We start from the raw sequence: 22,762 nt of genomic DNA, 5'->3' as shown, positions 1-22,762 counted from the left end.
TCATTCTGTCTATCTTTTTGAGTGATGAAAAATGAGACTGACCATAAGGCAAATTCTTAATTTGATGGTTTAGCTTCTTGGTCCCATTGGGCCTGGAGTGAGGGTTGGTTGGAATTAGGCTTAGAGAGGTGGTTAATGCATACCCTGCTTCCTAGTAGCGATTTCTGGACATTTTGTAGCTATAGTTCTGTAAGTTTAGGCACCTAGTTGTTCGGTACCTGGTTCTGGGGTGATGTAATATTGGCTTGGTATGTGAGCGTTAAAGGAGGTGGTTGGGGATTTGGGCTCTGGACTGATTGGTTTTCTTATCAAAGGCATGCTCTCAAGCAAGTTGTTTGCTATCTCTAGGAATTTGCTAACCCTGAGAGAGTCAGTCTCTCCTCAGGTCCACAAGGTCCCCAAATGTCAAAGCATCATAAAATACAAAAAATAAAAATATGACTAATACAGCTAGCTAAAGAATATGAGTCTCCCCACCATCATACTGAGCATCAGCATTATTGGGGCCACTTTACAGCTTCTGGGCCTTCTCTCAAGGCTACGCTGAAGGACTCAGGATCCTGCCCGGGGAGTATTTACAGAAGTCATTCTCACCATTCCACACTGGCTGTCTTGATCCAGAGCAGTTCTTTGCTTTTTCAGGAAACAAACGGGATGAAAGTCCAGGGCTGGAACTTCCTCCTTGGTGTGTTTGACAAGGACTGACGTACTCTAGGCCCTTTGAATCCCGGAAGTCCAGGACACACCCGACCTCGAATGCAACGTCCAGAATGCTGGAACGGCGGTGAAAGGACAAAATCAAGAAACATTTCAACATGAGGGACCCACTGACAGATTGTTCGGTGAGTAGCTCAGTGTGGTTTGTGTGCCTGCCTGTGAGAGCGAGGATGGAGGGTAGATTCATATGTTAATGGATTTTTACTAAAGAAATCTGAGACACCCAGGAGCCAAACAGGTTTAGATATTGGCTATGGTACAAAAGTTTCCGGTTTTTCTTTGGTTTAATTTAAAGCAGAGCCTTTCCTAGGAAGTGACGGGAGAGGTAATTGTCTTTCATTCTCATATTCTTGGAAAAAGTTTGAGTGAGTATAGCATCATATTTGGATCAGATAGCGGCTGTTTGGAAAACATTCTTAAGACACATACTAATGGTGCCAACGTCATGTGTGGAGTGGATACAAAAACACACAGAATGTCTGCAGCCAATTTTTGGCTCTAAGAATAAAGTCAGGGAGGAAGTTTTTTGCATTTTTTCCCCACATCATTTAGAGTCAAAGATTGCAAGTCCTACGGGAAGAAGGACAGACTCCCCGGTCTGTTTGAACTGTGGTGCTTCTCAAACTGGTTTACCAGCGTGTTTGCTCCAGGCCTGGGAGCATGCCCAAAAATAGAAGATTGGTCAAAAGTCCAAAGACACTGTAAGGTCATTAGCAGCAATAGCAGAGAAGTCATTTAGGAAATAAGAAGCAACTAAAATAAAGGGAGGATCTATTTATTCTGGAAATAAAGTAATCAAGGATTATGGGTGTCTTATCCCAATAAATGGTGCTGAAAAGCTAAAATTGGTGACATCATAAGCAAAGGGTTGCAGTTACCCTTCATGTATTTTATTTAAAAAACTATCTGTGGAGAGGCAGATAAATGGGGACAGTAAAAAAAGCCATAATGAGAAAGATCAGCAGAGGAGTCCTGGTTTCCTTTTTGTTTATTCAATGAATGGGGAGAGCACATGATTTGAAGAGATGGAACTATAGCTATTATTCCACAAAATGAGTTCAAGAATCAGATGAGCTAAATGAGATGAACTCATAAATGACTAGTAATATTAATAATGATAACAAAGTAGACAGCTCTGCCTAGTTTTACTTTTTTAAGTGCAAAAAATATGTGCTTAATGGAAAAACATTCCAACAGTATAGTCGTACATAGATTTTAAGAGTGAGAATTTCTCCCTTTAATTACTTCAATCTTAATCTTCTTTGGTCATCATGTATAATTTCTTACAAAAGTCTTTTATCATTTATTTATTTGTTGGTTTGTTTATTTTTCTCTCCCTGAGTTTGCTTCCTTACTGAACTATTAAATCCTCTCCTGTCTCAACACTGATACCTTGATGTTTTTGTGTAGGGGTCACAGGGGAGGACAGAGGACAGGACAAATGGAGGCAAAAACTTGCCACTAATAGTCACCAAAAAAGAAAGTCAACACCAGGGGGAGAGTGCAAGAGACAGAGGAGAGGGAAAATGAGGCCAGATTGAATTAAGTTAAAAAAAAGGAAAAGAAAGAAAAAAAGGAGCTGAAGGCCTAACATCCTTTTTGTAGGCATCAAAGTCAGTCTTCAGATCAGGGGAAATACTTTTCTGCAGCAGGCCCCGAGTCAATCCATCACGACACCTCTGAGTCCCTTTAGAGCTCCACTCCCTGCCAGGCTGAATAGTTCTTTGCCCGATGCTGGGCCATTGCCCAAGGACTCCTGTCCTTGTCCACAACTCTGAAGGTCATCACCACGGGCTCATTGCCACCAGAGGTATCCAGAAGTCATGGGGAGGCGGATATCCCTTCAGCCTGGGTTTCTGAACCCCCTAAAGTCACAGAACATTTATTTATTTTCAATTGTTTCATCTTAATCAACTGTTCAAGTTGATTTCCTGGTACAGCCTTAGCTTGTACTTGGGGAACAATGCTTTATGAAGACAAGTCTGTAGCTTGGGAACATAATAAAACAAGGGAATGGACTGCAAATGAATCCTTCATGAAGCACTTAAGTAGTTTATTAAAGAATCCAGAGCTTTAGTCACCTGCAAAATGTCCCATTCCATGAGTCCCTAGAGTTGCACGGAACACAATTCATAAAGTCTTAGCTACAGTTCTTAACCTGGCCCACACCAACGCATGTGTGCATGGAACTCAGTGCGTCACATGAACTTCAATGGAAAAAGCATCTCTATTTGTACCAATTCTAAGTGAAATTTAGAATTTCCTTCCATTCTGAATATAGGCAACAAACCTAATACTACTACAGTATCTGTAACTTTGTAACCAATAACAATCAGGCATTTCTATATAACATCATAGTTGTTGCAGATGTCTAGAAATATTGTTCACACTCAGCCTGACTTAGAAATATTGGTAATTCTTAAGACATGTTATTTATTACATTAATAAAAAGCATGCATGATATCACAATTTTAAAAATATGTTTTTATTAATATATGTCAATGTAGTTTCCTTTACAATTCTGTTATTTTATGTATTAAAAATATTATTCTGAATAAAAGAGATTTCATGAGACTACTAAAGGGGCCCATGGTACAAAAAAAAATTTTAAATCTCTTTTAGATCATGCTCTGATGGGCAAAATAGACTGATAGCTGGGCCCTTCCACCTCAAAGAGCTGGGTTAGTGTCTATTTTCAAATTATTATCACCAGGGTGGTACAAAGTTTGCCTAAATTCTGTATAACTAACCTTGGGAGTGTCAGAACTTCTTTGAAGAAGATTTTTTAAAGTTTTGTTTTTGAAAAGGAAAAGAATTGGCTGTGGGCGTTGACGCCTTATTGCCTGTGTGAGCTTAGCTTCTAAACCTAAAAAATATGCCAACGGAAATCGTCTTCAAATCCGTGTGCAAGGAAATAGGATTAAATGATCCCCAAAGGAAATGATCCAGTCATAAAAAACATAGCGCCTTCCAATGAAATAATGCCATAGAAATCAAGGGCAAGTAACGAGCTGTAACCAAATTTTTGCTTTTCACATGCTCCTACAGAATCCAGGAGGGACTCCATATGGTCAGCCCCTCCCCTCCTGTCATCAGCTGCTGAAACCGCAGCTGGCTGCTTCTAGGTTGGTGAGCTGCTTCAGATGCCAACCTGAGCTGCCCATCTTGGTGGCCAAGCCTGGGCCACCAGATGGTGACAGGAACTAATTCACATGATGCCGCTGCATGATGCCCATAGCTTCTGAGGGATCCTGACTCACTACGGAGATGGAGGGGCACGCTGAGTCTGGCACAGGTTTCGAGTGGCCCCGCAGTGTCCCCAACATGCATTAGTGAAATGTGTCACATGGCATTCCATGTTTCTTGGACCTCTGTTTCCTCACCTGCAAAGGAAGAGGGCAAGATGAAGTAGTCTGTGTTCTTTAATGTTCTATATGTCATAATCTATGACAGCCAGCCATGAAGATTCCAAATAACTACACAGATGGTCAACAAATACATGTAATCCCTTAATTAGAGGGGCAGTGCTTTGAAATATTTCCCCCAGTGAATCAATTCACATGAAATCGGTAGCACAGTGCCTGGCATAGGAAAGGCACCCAGCAAAGCTCATTTTATTAAATTTAAGTGGAATATCATGGTTAATTTAACACTATTAGAATCAGCATTATCCAAAAAAAAAAAATCTTTCCACCCTAGCATCCATCAAAATGAATTTTTCTAGAATAACTGAATTTAATAACTTAATCATGCAAACTGTAGAAATTCAGAAAGAGCTGCCAGGCCAAGCTTGATGTAGGCACTTTACTTTGTCTACAAGTCATCTGTCTAATCATTTCATGTGCCAATTGCCTAGATTACTAAAATTTTTTTTGTAATGGCAATATTTATACAACAGAATTTGCTTACAAGTGCTGGTAGAAACAGTTTCCTAATAGCTGAATGGGAAATGCCTATGTAGACCAGTTGTCTATGTGAAAGGATATATATATATATATATATATATATATATATATATATATATATATATATTTTTTTTTTTTTTTAGAGGATTAGGAAGGTCCCAAATATTCCACCACCAGTCTTCCCTTTATCAGGGGGGAAAAAACATGACATTTTTTCCTAGTAATTAACAATCCCAGGGAGATGCATCATGTAATATAAATTCATATGGAGATATGAAATCAATAGTAGATTATTCCCTGGAAAGAACATTTGGTGGTGGCAGGGATTGGGGGGGATATTCGAAAGCTCAGTGGGTAGGAAAAGAACACCAAAAATTCACCTACTATATGTTGGTGACCAGAGAAAATCCTTCTTCTTGTGCTGGTTGATGACATTAAGAAGCCATCTATACTGCTCATAAGTTTTAAAAGTTACTATCACTCTGAACAAACTTAGTGTGATTATACTGATTAGCCATTTATAAATATACTTGTTTCTGATGGATTCTCTAATTGATTTGCATACCTAACATTTATAATTACAGTTCTGTCCTTCACTAATGAGGTTATCTTCAGTTCTTTGGGCCTTAGTTGTAAACAAGGGGATTGGACTTTAGTGGTTTCCAAACTGTGCTCCATAGAACCCCTTCTGAGTTGTCACTGGTGGCTGGGAGTCAGGAGGGATAGGAGTAGCCAAAGCCAAGATCAAGAGATTTCAGCCCCTCAAAGCAGATATGTTCTAAGACTTTTTGATTACATACACACACACACACACACACACACACACACACACACACACACAGGACTAGATGGTCTCTGGGGGGTCTGCTTTGGTATTTGTGCATGTCTGATTTTCGTGGTTTTTGTCTTCAAGTCTGAGTGGATGGCACACAATGAAAAATACAGAATCATTGATTCTAAATAAGGAGTTATGCTGGGATAATGAAAATAATCTTAGCAACTCTTGTATTTACTGATGTCAGCTTTATCTCAATCTGAATGAGGGTTTATTGAGGAGTTTCCAGCACATTGTACATAGGGTCAAAGATAAATATTCTCTCCATTGCTGTTAGAAGCACAACATTCCTCTCTTATCTTATTGCCAAGTTAACAACAACGCTATGTATCAAAGAGCTTCCCAGCTTGTGTGTGGCTGGCATTCTGGAGTTTGAGGAGTGGCTTAAGGTGTGCCTAAGATATGAATCCCTTCAATCCTTGAATTCTTGAATTGACAGAATGTGGCTGGGGGGTGGGCAGAGCCATGGGCCAGTTGCCTGTGCCTGGAACAACTTTGTCCATGTACCACACTGTTCCAGTTCAAATATTTTCTATGTGCACCATGATGTAAAAAATGTTAGGAAGTACTAGTCTATGAAATGAAGAACAATAATCTTCCAAAACCTAGCTATGGCAGCCCCAGGGACAATGGAAGCCGTAGACTGTGGCTTGTTTGAGCAGCCCCTTGCTTTGGGAAGTTGGATGTGAACGCCTTTGGGGACACAGACACTCTCCACTTTGCCACAGGCTCTGCCACTGCCACTGATGGCAATTGAGTTTTCAATCACTGGTTTAGAAATGTTCAAGATTATTTGGCCCCCTAAAACTAGTCCCCTGGAGACAGTATTTTTAAAAATATGTCTAAGGGAGTTTTGATGGATTAATAAATTTGGGAACTACAAACACAGCCTCAACACAGAAAAATTCTCAACTGGTTCTACTCATTTCCACTTTGGTTACGGGCAGGGTTTTCCCTACATGCCCACATCCTCTCACTTGGTGTCCAAGGTCCCTTATTCTCTCCTATAGGGGACTGTTGTGTAATGTGCACACTGTCCTCAGGTGATGGTGGGCTGGTGGGGCCCTTCCCTTAAGGCATTTCTTCTCAGAGTTCCTTCTTTCCACTCCTGGTTCTCCTGATGGGAGGTTCTTTTCCTCCCCCCAACTCTGAAGGCTCCAAGTCCCTCCCATCCATCTCTCTGCTGTGTCTTCCCCCATCCCCAGCCCCAGCCTTATGTAGTGTTTAAGAGCAGAAAAACTTACTCTGTAAGCATGCATCCAAATACTTCTCTCCTGCACTCGGCCCCGTGGTTTCCTTGTGGTCTTCGTTTCTACTTTGCCGAGGGCTGGAGAGAAAAGCAGATAGGATAATACCTAAAGACACACAGCTTAATACTGTGAGATATTTCTAAATAAATCAGATAAGAAAGCTGCAGGACCTATAAAGAAAACCATAAAATTTTATTGAACATAAAATAAAATTTGAACAAATGAAAAGACTTACTATGTCCGTGGATGGGAAGTCTAAATACCATTAAAAAGTCAATTTCCCCAAATTTATATATATATGTAATGCAATTACAATTAAGATCCCAACAGGGATTTTTTAAAAAATTTAATTAGATAAATGTTCATATGGAACGATAAATACCCCAGAATAGCCGAAGAAATTATGAAAAGGAAAAAATAGTTGTTTAAAGAGAGAGCAGAAGCAAAGTGTTAATATCTCTATAACTTAGGTAGTGAGTACACAATGTGTATCATTATTATGTTCTATATCATTATTATTTTATGAAACATAAAAGTGTTTCATAATTTAAAGTAAAAAGTTAAAAAGACGGTGTATGAGTTAGAACTAAGGCAAGATGCATATTAGAAAAATCCCAAAGAAGAATGTCTTAAAAAACATCATTGTATTCCTCTCACCTGCAAGAGAAGTCCAACAGTGGAGAGTCGAGGGCTCATGTAATGGCCTCCAAGACATCAGGCTTTTTCTGCTCTATCATCTTAGCGCATAATGTCCAATCTCAATACCACCTGATGGCATCCACCATTATTTCCAAGTCCAGAAGGCAGAAAAGAGGAAGAAGAAGCCTTCACTGGAACTCAGTTCAAAACTTTCACCCATATCTCTTCGGACAACATTAGTCACATTGTTATTAATATATACCTAAGGATGAGGGAGGCAGAGAAATGACTCTATTCTAGGGGCATGTACCCTGCTTAACGTTTATGTATTTTCTTCTCATGACACCTAGGTGTGTTTTGTGGGATGCTATGAGGAGGTGTTATAGGAAGAAAATAAATGCATTAGGGAGGAATTTAGTGACAATGTTTAGGTAACACAGGAGTAAACAAAGATGTAAACAGGTTTCTTTACTGCAGAACTTTGCACAATTTCAAAACGCTCACCAAAACTTTCCCAGTGTACCTGTAAGGGAAGGAAGGAGGCCTCAATAGTATCATATCACTCACAGATGACAGATTAGGTTTTACTGGAAATAAAAATCAGAAATCCTGGTTGCTAAATAGTGGTTTTACTTTCATGGCTCTCAAAGGAGAATTATTTCTTCTTCAAGACACAGGCTACAAAGTAGAATCCCACTACAAATGTGTTTTGCTTGCGCTGCAGAGAGTTTTTAAATTTGGGAATTGTTTGCCACAATATTTGAAAAACCGTATTTCAGATGCAAATCCTGATTCCAGCTTTTCTGGACAAACTGGGAGATCTGCCTGCCCTGGGCCACCTTCCCATGTGGCAGTGACAGCCGGAGACCTTCCGGCAGCTGCCTCTCCAGCTCACTGTCCCACCCAGCTCCTCACACATTCCGGTGCCCGACTGGGGCCGCAGGCACACGACTGTGCAAACCCTGCTCCGGAAATGAATGCTTTCCTTGTACAAATCTTTGCACCCTCACCACTGTCCTTGAGTCCCAGGCAGTTTCTGTGAAGCCATTTGCTACTACAGTGTTTCTACCAATTCCTATCATAACTTTCTGTGGTAAATTCAGAGGAAAGTTAAACACTGCATACAGAGAAAAGGACTGAATGTCCACAAGACTGTTCCTACAGCCTGGATCAGGTCATTTCTTTAGGACCTTCCTCCTCTGCAGCCCTATGTCCTTGGTTTGATGCTCTGCTAGCACCATATACTAAGTGCTTTGTTAACTGAAAGGCTTCCTGGGCCCCGAGGGTGTCTGTTCATGAATGTGCTTGCTGCATAGAAGGCACTGGGTAAAAGTGAGTTTCTTTTCTTTTTTCTTCTCAGTACGGTGCCCAGCTGAATGCTGGAGACATCTGAACACTGGAAAAGGCTGACTCATTGTACGAGCAAACAACCACAGTACGACACTCAAACCACACAGAATTTGGGTCCTCTTATGTAAAATCTCATTTTTTTGAAGAGACAGGGTCTGGCTTTGTTGCCCAGGCTGGAATGTAGTGGCACGATCATAGCTTACTGCAGCCTTGAGCTCCTGGGCTCAAGTGATCCCCCTGCCTCAGCTCCTCGAGTAGCTGAAACTACAGCACTCATGACTACCCTGGCTAACTTTTTTCATTTAGTTTTATTTTTTATTTATTTATTTATTTTAGATATGGGGGTCTAGCTATGTTGTCCAGGCTGTCTCAAACAGCCTGTTCTTGGCTTCCCCAAATGCTGAGATTACAGGTGTGAGCCACTCCACCAGGCCTAAAGTCTCATTTTGTAAAATGCAATCTGCTGTTGCACCTACCAGATGGAAACTCTGAGAGACTGGGATGTTTCATTGTCAAATTCACCTGCTCTGTGTCAGAAAAAGCTGCAGAATCAACTACCATTTACCTTCTCTGTTTGGGCCCTTAAAAATCTATTGTCATCAATGTCTACATTTATAAATATAATTTTCAAAATGACATTATGGAGTTCTAAATCAAAAGACAAAAAGTTTTACTTGAATTTCTTGTGTCTGTAGGCTAAATTCATATATAAATGAATTTATAAAGGTTTACTTATGTATTTGTAAAGGTTTGGTTTAACCAAAATATTCAACTCATTATTATGACATTCTTGTTACTATAGTTAAATGAGACATAGAGGGGACTAGGACAAGCTTTTGTTAAGTTATTCACTTACGTTTTGATATCTCAGCCAAGAAATGCTCACTTTAATGGTTCATGGTTTTTCATGAGCCCTGGAATATTATTTTTTATTTTCTTTCTTTTTTTTTTTTTTTTGAGACAGAGTCTCACTGTGTTGCCCGGGCTAGAGTGAGTGCCGTGGCGTCAGCCTAGCTCACAGCAACCTCAAACTCCTGGGCTTAAGCGATCCTACTGCCTCAGCCTCCCCAGTAGCTGGGACTACAGGCATGTGCCACCATGCCTGGCTAATTTTTTCTATATATATTTTTTAGTTGGCCAGATAATTTCTTTGTATTTTTAGTAGAGACGGGGTCTCGCTCTTGCTCAGGCTGGTCTCGAACTCCTGAGCTCGAGCAATCGACCTGCCTCGGCCTCCCAGAGTGCTAGGATTACAGGCGTGAGCCACCGCGCCCGGCCGCCCTGGAATATTATTTTGGAGTTTGTGTGTGTGAGAGGGGACACAAAATGGTTATGTGGTATCCTTCAGAATGTACTTTTTTCTTTCCTGGGAACAATAGGGGTGACAGGAAACCAGACTCCAAATGCACCCCACTGCTTAATTGTTTGCATCCAGCCTAGGAGAGAAACAGATAGATCAGCTTTATTTTTGAAGAGTTCTCCAGGATCTTTCATATCTAGGCAAAAGAAACTCATTCTTTATTTTAAGAATTCATCCAAAAAGTGTGCATCCCTATAGCTGCATGATCATTTCCCATGGCAGTCATTAGAGCAGCAGGTGAACTTATAGGTGCTCTATTTTAGGGAGTGCACATCATCTTCCTGTTCATTGTTTTTTTGTATTTTTTTTGTAGGAAAATAAAGTATACAAGAACCTAAAGGAGTTTTCTCAAAATGGAGAGAATTTCTGCAAGCAGATCACATCTGTTCTTCAGCAAAGGTACAAAATGCACGTTTGCAATAAACAGTGCTTCCTGTTCAGTTGCAGCGAGCGATATTACAAGCTGTCCTACTTTCCAGAACATGGTGTTATATTTCGGTGCTCAAGAGATTGGTTTGAAAAATGATTCTCCTCTATTGCACATTTATCAATTGAATACCATAAAAATCAAGGAACAACAGGAAGTGTTCTGCTCTGGAAGGCTCAGTCAAGTCTCTCTGGATTCCTCAGATTGAGTTTATCACCCCTTCCAGGGGTCCACTGTTGTATCTGATGTATACACTGTTGTACTTCCCACACCAATGGCAAGCATTAGTTTACATTTTTGTTTCCCCTCCAAGAGCAGAGGCTGTATCTTACTCATTATTGTACACTGAGCTCTTAGAGCCTGGCCTTTTGATTTCTTAAGTAAATGTCTGATGAATGAATGGGTGGATGAATGAAAAGTCACTATTTTCAGTATCATCTTCTCTTAATATTAATAGTAGGTGTGATCGTGTATAAAGCTGCTCACTGTGCTGAAATGAGCACATTTAACTGAGTCAAGAAATTCACAAAAATTCCTGCTTAAAATTAGAGAACCCCAGGACTGAATTGGGTCAAAAGAGATCTTTGGGGCCTTTTTCCTACCTCCAGACAGCTCTCTAATAAGCAACTCTAAAGAGACCTTCAGAAAAGATTGTTTATTCTTTTAAGGTAAACCATGTCGTATTAAAAATACCATATGAGTGCCACAAGAACAAAGACACCATGGATTAATTGCATCTTGTGTTAGTAGGTTGGAGGGGAGAAAATAATTTCTTTTCTTTCACTTTTTAGGTTCTTAGTTGAGACACTTTTCTGAAAACAAAAGTCAGATTAACAAAAGAAAAACTGAGCATAAGTTTAGTAACACATACATGCTGTACCCACGACGAGGGAGAGGCCTCAGCTCAAAAGTATTTCTCTCTCAATGCAGTGGCTTAGGGCCCTTGCTTAAATAGTATTTTTTAAAAAAGAGCCAAAAACCCTGTATAGTGACAAGACAAAGAAGAGAGTATCTTCAGGCTTCTAAAAGGCGGCAGGAAAATGTGGGGAGGTAAATTTATGGGAAGATAAAGTGTGTTCCTAGATGCTGCTATCTCTGAGCTCTGTTTCTTAGCTGATAAGCAAGTGCTGTGAATGGGCCTATCTCTGGGTGGGAAAGGCAGAGAGGAGGGGCAGAGTGTGCCCCTGCATTTTTAACGCTTTTTTCGCTCAACAATTCCCAGTGTTTTTGAGAGGAATATTTTGGTTTCCTTCAAAATCAAGACCAAAGGGGAATATTGGCTTTATCAGGACCAATGGATGAGGCCAAAGAGAGATACGAGAGCTCAGACTGGCTGTTAAAAGAAAAAACCAGATTTATCAAATGGAGTCAAAGATAAAAAAAATTTTAAATATGAAATTACTTCTAGTAGCCAAACTGCTTCGATTCCATGAAAAAGAGGGAGGATCCACCTGGGAGGGAATTTCTTCTGTAATAAAATATTTTTATCAGTCTCAAAGGAAATTATTTAAAATAAGACCAGCTAGGCTGGGTACGGTGGCTCACACCTGTAATCCTAGCACTCTGTGAGGCTGAGGCGGGAGGATCGCTTGAGCTCAGGAGTTAGAGACCAGCCTGAGCAAGAGTGAGACCCTGTCTCTGCAAAAAATAGAAAAATTAGCCAGGCAGTGGTACACGCCTGTAGTCCCAGCTACTTGGAAGGCTCAGTCAGGAGGCTTGCTTGAGCCCAGGAGTTTGAGGTTGCTGTGAGCTCTGATGACACCACTGCACTGTAGCCTGGGGGACAGAGTGAGACTCTGTTTCAAACAAAACCCAGTTAACTATTCTACAAATGCAACTCATTACCTAGATTAGAAAGCATCTTCCTTTTGCAGATCAGCCAGGCACAGGACCTGGGTTGCAGTCATCTGGGCCTTGATTATTTGTTGTCTGGGGGTTCAAAATTAGTGCCTGGCAGACAGCTGTGAAGATGGAAGGCAGGGATAGATAACGTCCGCTGGTGAGCAAACTCAACAGTGAACTGAAAAAATCGGGGACAGCCACTGCTTGAAACCTGATGTATTATTTCACCCTTGTCCAGATCACTCCGTATCCCCACCCTGCCACAGACATAACTACTCTCTTTATACAGCTAGAGCCTTTGTTTTTTTACCTGCGTCTCTCTTGAAGTTTCTTCCTAGGCCTACCATCTGTCCTGGACCCACGAATGTGTGACACCCTCCGCCCGCACGTTCTAGAGTGGCAAACATGCTTAATGAGGAAGAAACACTTGGGTAGCTAAAGATATCTCTCTTCATGGCTTCACTTCCTCGTGGAGAAGAATTTAGAATTTGAAACTCTAAAGAGTGCTAATGGTTAGCAAAATTACCAAGCACAGTCCCGGATAAAAACTGCATGGCATAAACACAAAGAACAGATCTAGTGTTTTACTTAGACCAGAAAAATTATGTTAGAGATTAGGTCATTTATGCAATAGATGCTTTTCTGAACATTTTGTAGAGATAAACTTGTACAATTAAATCATTTCCCCTTAAGCAAGATGCCATTTTTCTGGGTTGCTTTATATCGATTCCCGATAAACGCGCGTTTGCAACGTCTCATCTTGAGCTTTCAAGTTTCTTCCCCTTGCTCGGCTTTTTGATCGTGTAGTTAAGCTGCAGGATGTTTGTACAGACTAAAGGAGACGGCATTTTGGGAGAACTGTTTGCTAATGGACACAAACGCTCTATTAAATCTATGGCTATGTGGCACACTATGTACTTTTAGACTGTATTCCTATATGTGTAAAAGGAGGCCGCTTCACTTCCCAGAGTTGGGTCACTTCTCTCCCACAGGAGGGATGTGATTCTGAAGTCATTACTTCTCCCTATGTGTTTGAACTGAATTGGCATAATGACTGTATGAACAAGGATGAATGGTCACGGTGTAACTGGTATTACATTCACCTTTGCTCTCCCCGTTCTGTGAATTTAGAAGTTACTTCCCTAGACATACAGTATTACATAAAAGGCTGATTCCCACCCGCTATCCAGAAATGAGCCCAGGGCTTATTTTCCTCTTAAATGGGTGAGCTTGTTATACATGAATCAATGATACCTTTCCTTTGTATCAGAAAAATACCTGGAAAGCCCGGGAAGGGTGGTGGGGAGGGGGAGACAAAGTGGGGATGGTTAATGGGTGCAAAAATATAGTTAAATATAATATTTAGGTAGAATGAACAATATTTGATAACACAACAATGTGAATACAATCAGCAATAAGTTAGGGCATACTTTAAAATAACTAAAAGAGTGGAATTGGAATGTTCCTAACACAAAGAAATGACTAATGCTTGAGGTGATGGATACTCTAATTACCCTGATTTGATCAATTCACCTTGTGTGCCTGTATCAAAACATCACATGTACCCTGTAAAGATATACAACTATTATGTACCCATAATAATTAAAAATAAAAAAGGAAAAGAAAGAAAAAGACCAGGACACTCTAGGAGCTGGAGGAGCCCATGGCAGAGTGAGCAACGTGCTCTCCCTGTCACTGGATTGGCACCAGCAGCAACAAGGACTGTCATGTTGAGATGCTGGTGAGAAGGTGGTGGAAGCTGATGCTATCAACCTTGCTCTTGCTTATTTTTAAGCTATAATATTCCTTTGTCTTCAAATAGCACAGCTTTCCTCCTCCTGGCAGGAAAAAAGAAAGAAAGAAAGAAAGAAAGAAACAAACAAACAAACAAACAAACAAACAAACAAACAAACCTGGAAAGCCAGTAGTCTTTCTAAAAGAAACTATCCTGTTATTTAAGCTTATAAACAAATAATGGGAAATCCTGTAAGTCAAGCAAAACAGTAGTGTCGGAATCCATAGAGCAGGCGTTTCCCATGAGCGTTGTGACAGAAAATCATGAAGGCAAATCCAGGGGCAGCGGAATGAAAGATAGTGAAGGAGGACGTGGGGCTTTGAATTAGAGGTGCCAGCTACATAAAATGCATTCAGTAAGTATTTGTAGATTGAATGAATAAATAAATGAAAGATAGGTAAAGGGTTTATTATTATTATACCTAAATTATTAGGACAAGGTCCTTACTGTCCTTTGAGGTTTGTATTTGCAGCCCCCTTGCTTGAGAGACACTGGAATGTGGTTCTGCTCGAGTTCTGCACCAGCACATTGGTACAAGAGGCAGCCTCACAATTGAGCGTCTGGTCCAGAGAATTTTTCCTTTCCGAGCTCAGCTGCCTTCTTGCATTTATTCTAACTGGTGGTGATAGAAAAGTGCAGTTGTTATTGAAACACCATTTTGCCTGGATATCCTACAATTCATGGTCACGCTTAGCTTCTTTTATCCAATTAGTTACTTCAGTTTCTTTTTTTGCAGTAGCAAACTCAGATTTAGCCAGAGAAACACAGAAGTGCCTGCAATGCCTGATACCAAAACGATCAGGTTCGCTTTAATACAATTGTGGATCAGATTTAAAGAGACAAAGGCACATCCTCAGAAACTATCTGGGAGTGTTTGGTTCCCTGCACCCTCACAGCGAAGGTCTAAACAGGCTTTGATGGGAAAATCAATCGTTCCTCTGTAAGGAAGATTAAGGTCAGGTTTTCAAACAGCAAGAACTGCTGCTCTGGCCATTTTAAAAAAAAAAAAAAAAAGAAAAAAGGTGTCGTTGGCCATTTGTTCAATTCATGATTCACTGCAGATGATGTTAACAAAGCAATAAGAAATTGAAATGAAATCTTTGATAAATCCTCACCTTTTCGACTTTACTCATCCTGAACTCCCACAGCCTGAGCTCCCTGGCATACTGATGACTTCCAGACGAATGTCCCTGTGCAACATGTCTAAACCAGACGTATGTCCCTGTGCAACATGTCTAAATCGTACTTTAAACCATTTATCGACAGTATATTGAATGCTTCCCCCTAGATGTCCCATGGAAACACAAAATCAGTATATTCAGAACAAAGTTTACCAGCGTTTCTCCAAAGCTGATGCTCCTTCTGGATTTTGTACCATAGTGACCGGGACTACTGCTCACCCAATCAAGCCACATACCTGGGACCACTCACACCCCTGGTTCCTTCTATCTCAACTCATGACCAAGACCACTTCTCTCTCTGGTAACCCCCCTTGATATCCGTAGCTTTCTTTTCACTTTATGGCCTGTTCCATTGTTCTGGCAAAATTCACTTCAACTCTTCTTCTGTCTGGGCTGCTGCCTTGCAGTTGTGTAGTTTGTACACGGCAGCACAGAGGCAGCTGGCTGAACGGGATGAGTGGAGGCAGAAATCCAATCCACTCTAACTCTTTCACTCTTGCACCCTGATAGAGCTGTTTCCCTTTAGAGGACCTTTTTCTAATCCAAGTTAAATTACCTTGACCTGTGTGCTAGCTGGGGCCCTGTCCCCGTGTTTAATGCATCTTCCACTCTGTGGTCATGGCCCTGTTTAAGACCGTTCAAAGACTCCCATGATCTTCAGGATAAAAGTCAGCCCTCACAGTATTTTATAAAAGGACCTTTGAGAGCTGTGCCCTGCCTTCCTATTTATCTTGTCTCTCTCCATCTTCCCATGACCCCTACTCCCTCCTTCTCACTGAGCCACTTGCAATCCCCAGCCCATCTGGGTTCCTGCATTTGCACAGCCATATCACCTGTCTGGTAGATGTTGCTGCACCTTCATTGCTGGACTGCATTCAACACTTTCTGCAAGATCCAGTCACCCACTGTGACAGGCCTCCCTTAACTTCAGCCCCCAGTCTCAAAAAAGTGCCCCTCAGGCCTATGTGCAGAATGAGAGCTTGCCTCTGTTGCAGCTCGTACTGCCTGCTCCATTCACGGTCCGTCTCCTCCCCTGGAGGCTGAACTCCTTGAGGGTCTTTGTGTCCCATGAGCATGGGCCCGGGCCAGAGCAGGCATCCAACAGCTGTCCACTGAGTGAATGAATAACGCATGGGTGACTCTGTACCTTTGGGTGCTCGTAACTTCTAAGAAGTTCAAGTTAGGCCATTTCTGAAGAGCAATAAATAGGTATGTCAAAGACATTTCCTGACATAATACATAGCGTATTATCTTGAACGAAAGCTAGCAAAAATAATAAAATCACAGAAGAGACCATTTATCCAGCACAACCTATAGACCAGCACTGTGTTAGATGTGTCTCATACTTGGTGTCTTTAATCGTCACAACCCAATGTGGCACGTACATACTCGTATCCATTTTTAATTTACAGATGGGGATACGGAAAAGATGACACATTTTGAATCCCATCCGGCCCCACCTAGGCTGGGTGCAAGGGTGTCCTCCATGGGGGGCAGGCAGTTTTGAGCTGGAGGTGCCAAGTGCTCAGGGGGTCAACTCCCTTCACAGAGCCTGAGGGTCCTCTATGGGAAGGGACTTCAGTGTCATCAAGCCCAGTGGCTTTCAAACCCCGTAGCCCAAGGGGTCTGTGGGGAGCCCTCAGGGGCCACTTCAGGTGGTGAGGAGGAGGTTGAGCGGGCAGGGCTCTGCGCCCCCTCACACCCTGTCCCATTTAATCAGGGCAACTTTATCAGTGGTTATGTGATATGGTGGGGAAAAATTTGTTTCTCAGCTAAAAAGCTTTGAAAACCGCCTTTCTTGTCCACTTTACCTGACTCTCTCCACCAAAATATTCCCCCGCCCCATAAACGCACTAAGTTAGTGAACGAACAGAAACGCAGGACCTGAAGTTCTAGAGCTGCGTAACCGAGGTGTTCCCGGGGGTGAACTGTGACTTGGTGAGACTCTTAGGCTGGACACCCAAGAAGGACATCATTGGGGTGTCATCTTCCCATTTAACTTTCTTTTATACCGTTCTCGGGAGCCAGGAAGAAAGCAATGAGTAGCGATGCCGTGGGTGTCCGGGGCTGCCTGGTGAACCCGGCCTCTTGAACAACAGAGCTTCACTGTGAAAATATCTTTCCAGTTGCCAGCAAAGAACTTCAAGTGCAATCTATTTGTGAGATGCGCTCCTGTCTTTCAAAAGACGTACTGATAAAGCTAGGATGGAAAACATCGCACACCTGGCCCCAAACTGGAAGCTGTTGCTGGTCCAAAGTAAGAGGTGAAAGACGGGGATGACATCACCAGGGAAGAATTTGAGATTACTAAAATTTCTTCTTAATTCATAACGAAGGGAGGGCTCTGTCACCTGCTCCAAGCAAGAGGTCTTAATTTTAATTAATTCCTCATAGACACAGGGGGCAATTACTTCTTTTTGGTTGGTTGTGCTTTTTTAAACTACTATTTATCATTTTAATTTTATTAGAAGAGGATAAATAATCTAAAATTGATTAGATGGTCATTTATATTATTCTTACAGCTTAATTTGTGCTTTATCTAAAATATTGAATCTGAAACCACATATAATCCATCTCTCCTTTCTTTCAAAAGAATAATTTATTTTAAAATCTAAGTCAGACTTGGTCTTTGACTTAATGGTCTTCATTATTACTAATGAAAACATATTGACCTGCCTTGCATGCTGAGAGGAAATTAGAATATAAATGGATTAAAAGTCAGCGCATGTCATTTCCCTGGCCCAGAATCTTTAACACTGACTTGAATATTCTGAAATTGAGTTACCCATCAAAAGATAGATACATCATCAATTTCATGTGTGCCAAGACACTTGCTCGGAGAAGGCATCTTAACTCAGATATGGTGGCTGTAGAATGGAAAGAAAAAAGATGGAAAGGGCTAGAAAATTAAGCACAATGAACTTATAAGCTTGTTTCTGATTATTGTAGTGAAGGAATGAAAATTCCACATCTCAATTTGAGGTTAGCTCTGTCTCTCTGGACTCTGTTTGCATGCGATGATTTTTCAGCAGGAAACATACATGATAAAGCACCTCCCTTCAAGGGACTAAGAAGAAACCAGTCTAAGTGGGGGTGTACATTGCTGCCTCTGCTTTGGGAAAACACCAAGATCATCTCATGCCTATTTAGCAGGAATCCTGAAAGGATATATATATATATATATATATATATATATATATATATACTGTTTCATCAGACCATAAGCATGGAAGAGCCACATGGAAGTATTTGTTTCCACTTACAAACATTCTGACATAAAAATGACAGCTCTCTCTACGTTTGCCACTTGGAACATGGCTTCTTATAAAAGAGCAATTTTCTCTGGGCTGGCATTTAGCTATTAACATCTGTTATGATAAAAGCCATACAGGGCCAGAGGACTGGGAGCCTATCTATTAGTCGCAGGCAGAAGAGAGCAGAATGACAATGGCCCACACCCATCGTCCCCACCACATTTCATTTCCTTTCCCTATGACTTGCAGAGTAATCTGCTCAGGTTCCCAAAACAGTCCTTAGGGCTTAAAATGGATGAGTAGATGATTGTAACCTGTTTGGTTGGTCAATTTGAATGCTAGGTTCTAAAACTCTTCGGGTCAGTACTAAATTGCAGCCTGAAGGAGAGAGGATCCAAGTGTGCTGCGTCCCACTGAGTCCAGCCTCAGAGGGCCAGCTTGGTGCCATTTGCAGTGAGAGCCCCGCCTTCCTGCTTTTCCAGACGCTCACCTCCCCCGCTCCCCATCCCGGAAACGCCTCACAGCTGCACAGATGCTTCGGAGTAGGCCCAGGAAGCTCATTCTGTTGGCACCGAGGCTGCTGTAACTGGGTCTCTAGCTGCTAAGCTTCCAGGAGCTGTGATGATTCAAACACCGCAATTAAAGGTGGAGTGAGAGGCGGGATCAATTCTAAAAAGTACTTTTGTTTGACCTTCCCCCCAATTCTCCACTTGCAGTCTCTTCCCTACAACGTCAGAGGCAGGAGAGTGGAGAGTGTAAGCAGGGTGGTTCTCCAGCCAAGCTGTCTGGGCTAGAATCCCAGCTCCCTCACCTCCTTCCTGCGCACCCTCAAGCGAGTGACTGACCAAGCTCTCTGTGCCTTGGTGTCCCCTCCATGAAATGGGTAAAGACAGTTCGCCTACCTCGAGGAAGTTAAGGTGGAGTAAATGAGGAAATATACCTAAAACAGTTATAATGGTGCCTGGCATGTTGTAGGCGCCTGGTAAACGTTGGTGTTACCAGTTCTTGTCTAGGCAGAACCCAGGTCACGCATCCTCAACATGTCACAAAGGTGAGGCAACACATTTGTCAGGAGGGCACTGTTTGGACACACTCTCTTCATAGGCAGGATTCAGGGATTTTTAACCTGCATACCAAGCTGTAGAACCATAAATCTGCTGAAGATTTCTAAGACACTTGTATGTAAAGAGAAGTCTTCCAAGGTGAGAAATGCTGTGTGGCAATTGAATCTCTTTAGGCTGGTTTCCTGTTGTGCTCAAGAGAAAGCCAACGAGAGTACTGGGGCCCGGGAGGAAAGTGGCCAAATTAAAAAGAAAAATGCTGAATCACTTCAAAGTGAACAAGGACCCTCTTTCTTGCCACCAAAGCCCAATTTTTCACCCCAAGTGGAATCTAATTAATTTAATGATACAAAGGACAGCAACACTTCTTTCTGGTAATTGGCCTTTTTACTTCTGCTTAGCCTCTGAGACACCTTGTACAGCTAGCGAGAACATTCCGAAAGGAGAACTGGATTCTGAGGGAGAGGCTGTGCCTGACAGCATTACCTTTCCTGTCAGAAGCCATCTGGAGTTGTTCTGGAGGCCAGAAGTCTGAGATCAGCCTGGGAAACATAGGGAGACCCCATTTCTACAAAACTTTTTTTTGCAAATTAGCGAGGCATGGTGGTGTGTACCTGAAGTCCCAGCTACTCTCCTGGGCTGAGACAGGAGGATCAGTTGAGCCCAAGTGCTGGAGGTTGCAGTGAGCTATGATCATGCCACTTAACTCCAACCTCAGTTACAGAGAGAGACTTTTTCAAGAATTCCAACCAAGACCTGGCAGGAAGTTCATTCATGCATTCAGTCATTCATGATGTACATACCGAGCGCCTGTTTTGTGCCAAGCACTGCTCTTGGCCCAGGGATATAGCAATGAACAAAACAGTTCTTGACCCTCATGGAGCTGTCTACATTCTAGGGGTACTCACTGGAGTACACTAAAAAATCATAATGTGAGATAAGATACAGTAAGTACTAGGACATACATAAAGCTGTAAGGGGCTAGTGACAAGGATCCTCTTTTAGATGGGGTAGGCTCTGAGGAGGTGACATTTGAACAAGTCATGTTGGGATGACGTGAAGGAAAATACCATGTGGTTTAGTAGAAGAAGGAGTACTCACTCGGCAGAGGCCACAGCAAGGGCAAAGTCCCTGAGGCAGGACGGCAGTTGGCCACTGAGCAGGAGTAGAATGAGCAAAGGGGTGACTGGTGGGAGGGACATCAGAGAGGGAGTGGGGCTCAGATCCTGCAGAGCCTTACTGGTCAATAGCAATCGTTCCAGCTGTTGAGCCCCTACTAAGCTTGGCTTCTTACACATTTTAGTCTTCATAAAACCCCTTGAAGTAGGCCTGATGACTCCCTTGTAACGTTGCCTGAAGCCACCCCACTGAATGGTAGAGATCTCCTGGGATTCAGAACATCTGAGTTCCTCAGGTGGGTGGTCTCTCCCAGCTTGCTGGTGCCATCAGCTGGAACATATTCCTAGAGCAGAAAAATCTATTTTTAAATGCTATGAAATATTTATTTAGCAGCTTCGTTATTTTAAAATACTTACTTTAACCTTTCCTTATATCCAGGCAAGTTCTGGTACCAAGTGGGTGTTTCTTGCACGTGTGCTTTAACATACACCCTACGATAGTCTCCTTTCATTCCAAAAGTGATAGAAACCAACCTAAAGCACAACTGTACCAACAGGGAAAAAATGAATAGAAATTTAACAATAGATCAAAAGCCCATGAATGTCTGAATTTCATTTTATAAAACAGAGCTGTCTTACTTGTCTAACTTGTGTGAAAACGTGCAGGTATTAGGTTAGTTATAGAAGAGTTCTGGAATTCTTTTCCAAATGAAATGGAGTCATAAAGAATTCTAAAAATATGTTATAATAAAAATAGAAATAAAGGACTGAAAATGCAACAAAAATTCTTGTGGTCTGTGTTAAAAAGGAAAACATAATATAAATGGAACTTAATTTCCTACATTTTTATTATCTACAGTCAGAAGTGAGATGAAGATGCCCTCATTTTAGCTGCAGATGGGCCTATAAATAGACAAAGTAAAAGAAGTTTAAGATGAGAGTGAATCAATCAGTCCAAAGGAACCAAGGAGTTTGCTTTTGGAGGGCATGCCTGGACTTCCTACTGAGTGTTGCCCTGCATAGGAAGGAATGGAAATTTGTTTTCTATTAATAAATCTGGTATTGGCCACCGCTGCAGATTCCCATTAGAAAGCTACTGCTTGGTTAATTCAATCATAATTTATCATTTTATTGCCAGCTATTATAATCTAGAGCTAATATGATTAGTGCTAATGTCTCAAGATAAGTAGGACAGTTTTCTGCTCCCTATTAGTTATATTACTTTTTAGGGCTGTCATAACAAAGTCCCATAGACTGGGCAGCTTAAACCACAGAAAATTATTGTCTCACAGTTCTGGAGGCTGGAAGTTCAAGATCGAAGCGACAGCCTGGTGGGTTCCTTCTGAATGCTGTGAGGGAGAATCTATTTCATGCCTCTTTCCTGGTTTGTGGTGATTTGCTGGAGATCTTTGGCATTCCTTGGCTTGTAGGTGCATCACTCAGATCTACGCCTTCATGCCATTCTCCCCGTGTGCATGTCTATCTCTGCGTCCAAATTTCCCCTTTTTATAAGGACATATCCATATAGGGTGCGGGCCCACCCTAAAGACCTGACCTTAAATTAATCATTATTTGCAAAGATCCTATTTCCAAATAAGGTCACATTCACAGGCACTGGGGGTTAGGACTTCAACATTTTCTTGGAAGACACAATTCAACCCTTAACACAGTGTAAAATAAAAAAACTCTCTCCCTTCGTAGGATTTCTCTTGGATGTCCTTAAGAATTGTGCTTAAGGACAAGAGGACCCTTATAGTAAACAAATCATCTCTTCTTTATGTAGGCATTACATTTCCAGCCTGAGCCCTCCTTCATGTGTGTATGTGCACATGTGTGGGTGTGTGCACATGTGTGGGTATGTGCACGTGTGGGTGTGTGCACGTCTGTGTAGGTTTGCTTGATGTCTGGCCAGCACATTCTATTTAACCAGCCCTTTGCCAACAGGGCAAACCTGGAGATAAGCTATGCCAAAGGACTTCAGAAACTGGCAAGCAAGCTGAGCAAAACATTACAGAACGCAAGGAAAAA

The 22,762-nt window shown here is 41.7% G+C and overlaps 1 protein-coding gene across 1 annotated transcript in view; it reads left to right on the top strand.

Annotated features, from left to right (window-relative positions):
• Positions 1–586: 586 nt before the first annotated feature.
• NOSTRIN (nitric oxide synthase trafficking) overlaps positions 587–22,762 on the top strand; it is a 56,749-nt gene continuing 34,573 nt past the window's right edge. The window contains exons 1-3 of the mRNA XM_045559032.1: positions 587–842; positions 10,370–10,455; positions 22,679–22,762. Coding sequence (XP_045414988.1) covers positions 816–842; positions 10,370–10,455; positions 22,679–22,762 — 197 coding nt within the window. The 5' untranslated portion in view covers positions 587–815. The remainder of the gene's footprint in view (positions 843–10,369; positions 10,456–22,678) is intronic.

Source organism: Lemur catta, chromosome 8 (genome assembly GCF_020740605.2).
Source record: "Lemur catta isolate mLemCat1 chromosome 8, mLemCat1.pri, whole genome shotgun sequence".
Lineage (NCBI taxonomy): Eukaryota > Metazoa > Chordata > Mammalia > Primates > Lemuridae > Lemur > Lemur catta.
This window is presented reverse-complemented; position numbering and strand designations above follow the sequence as displayed.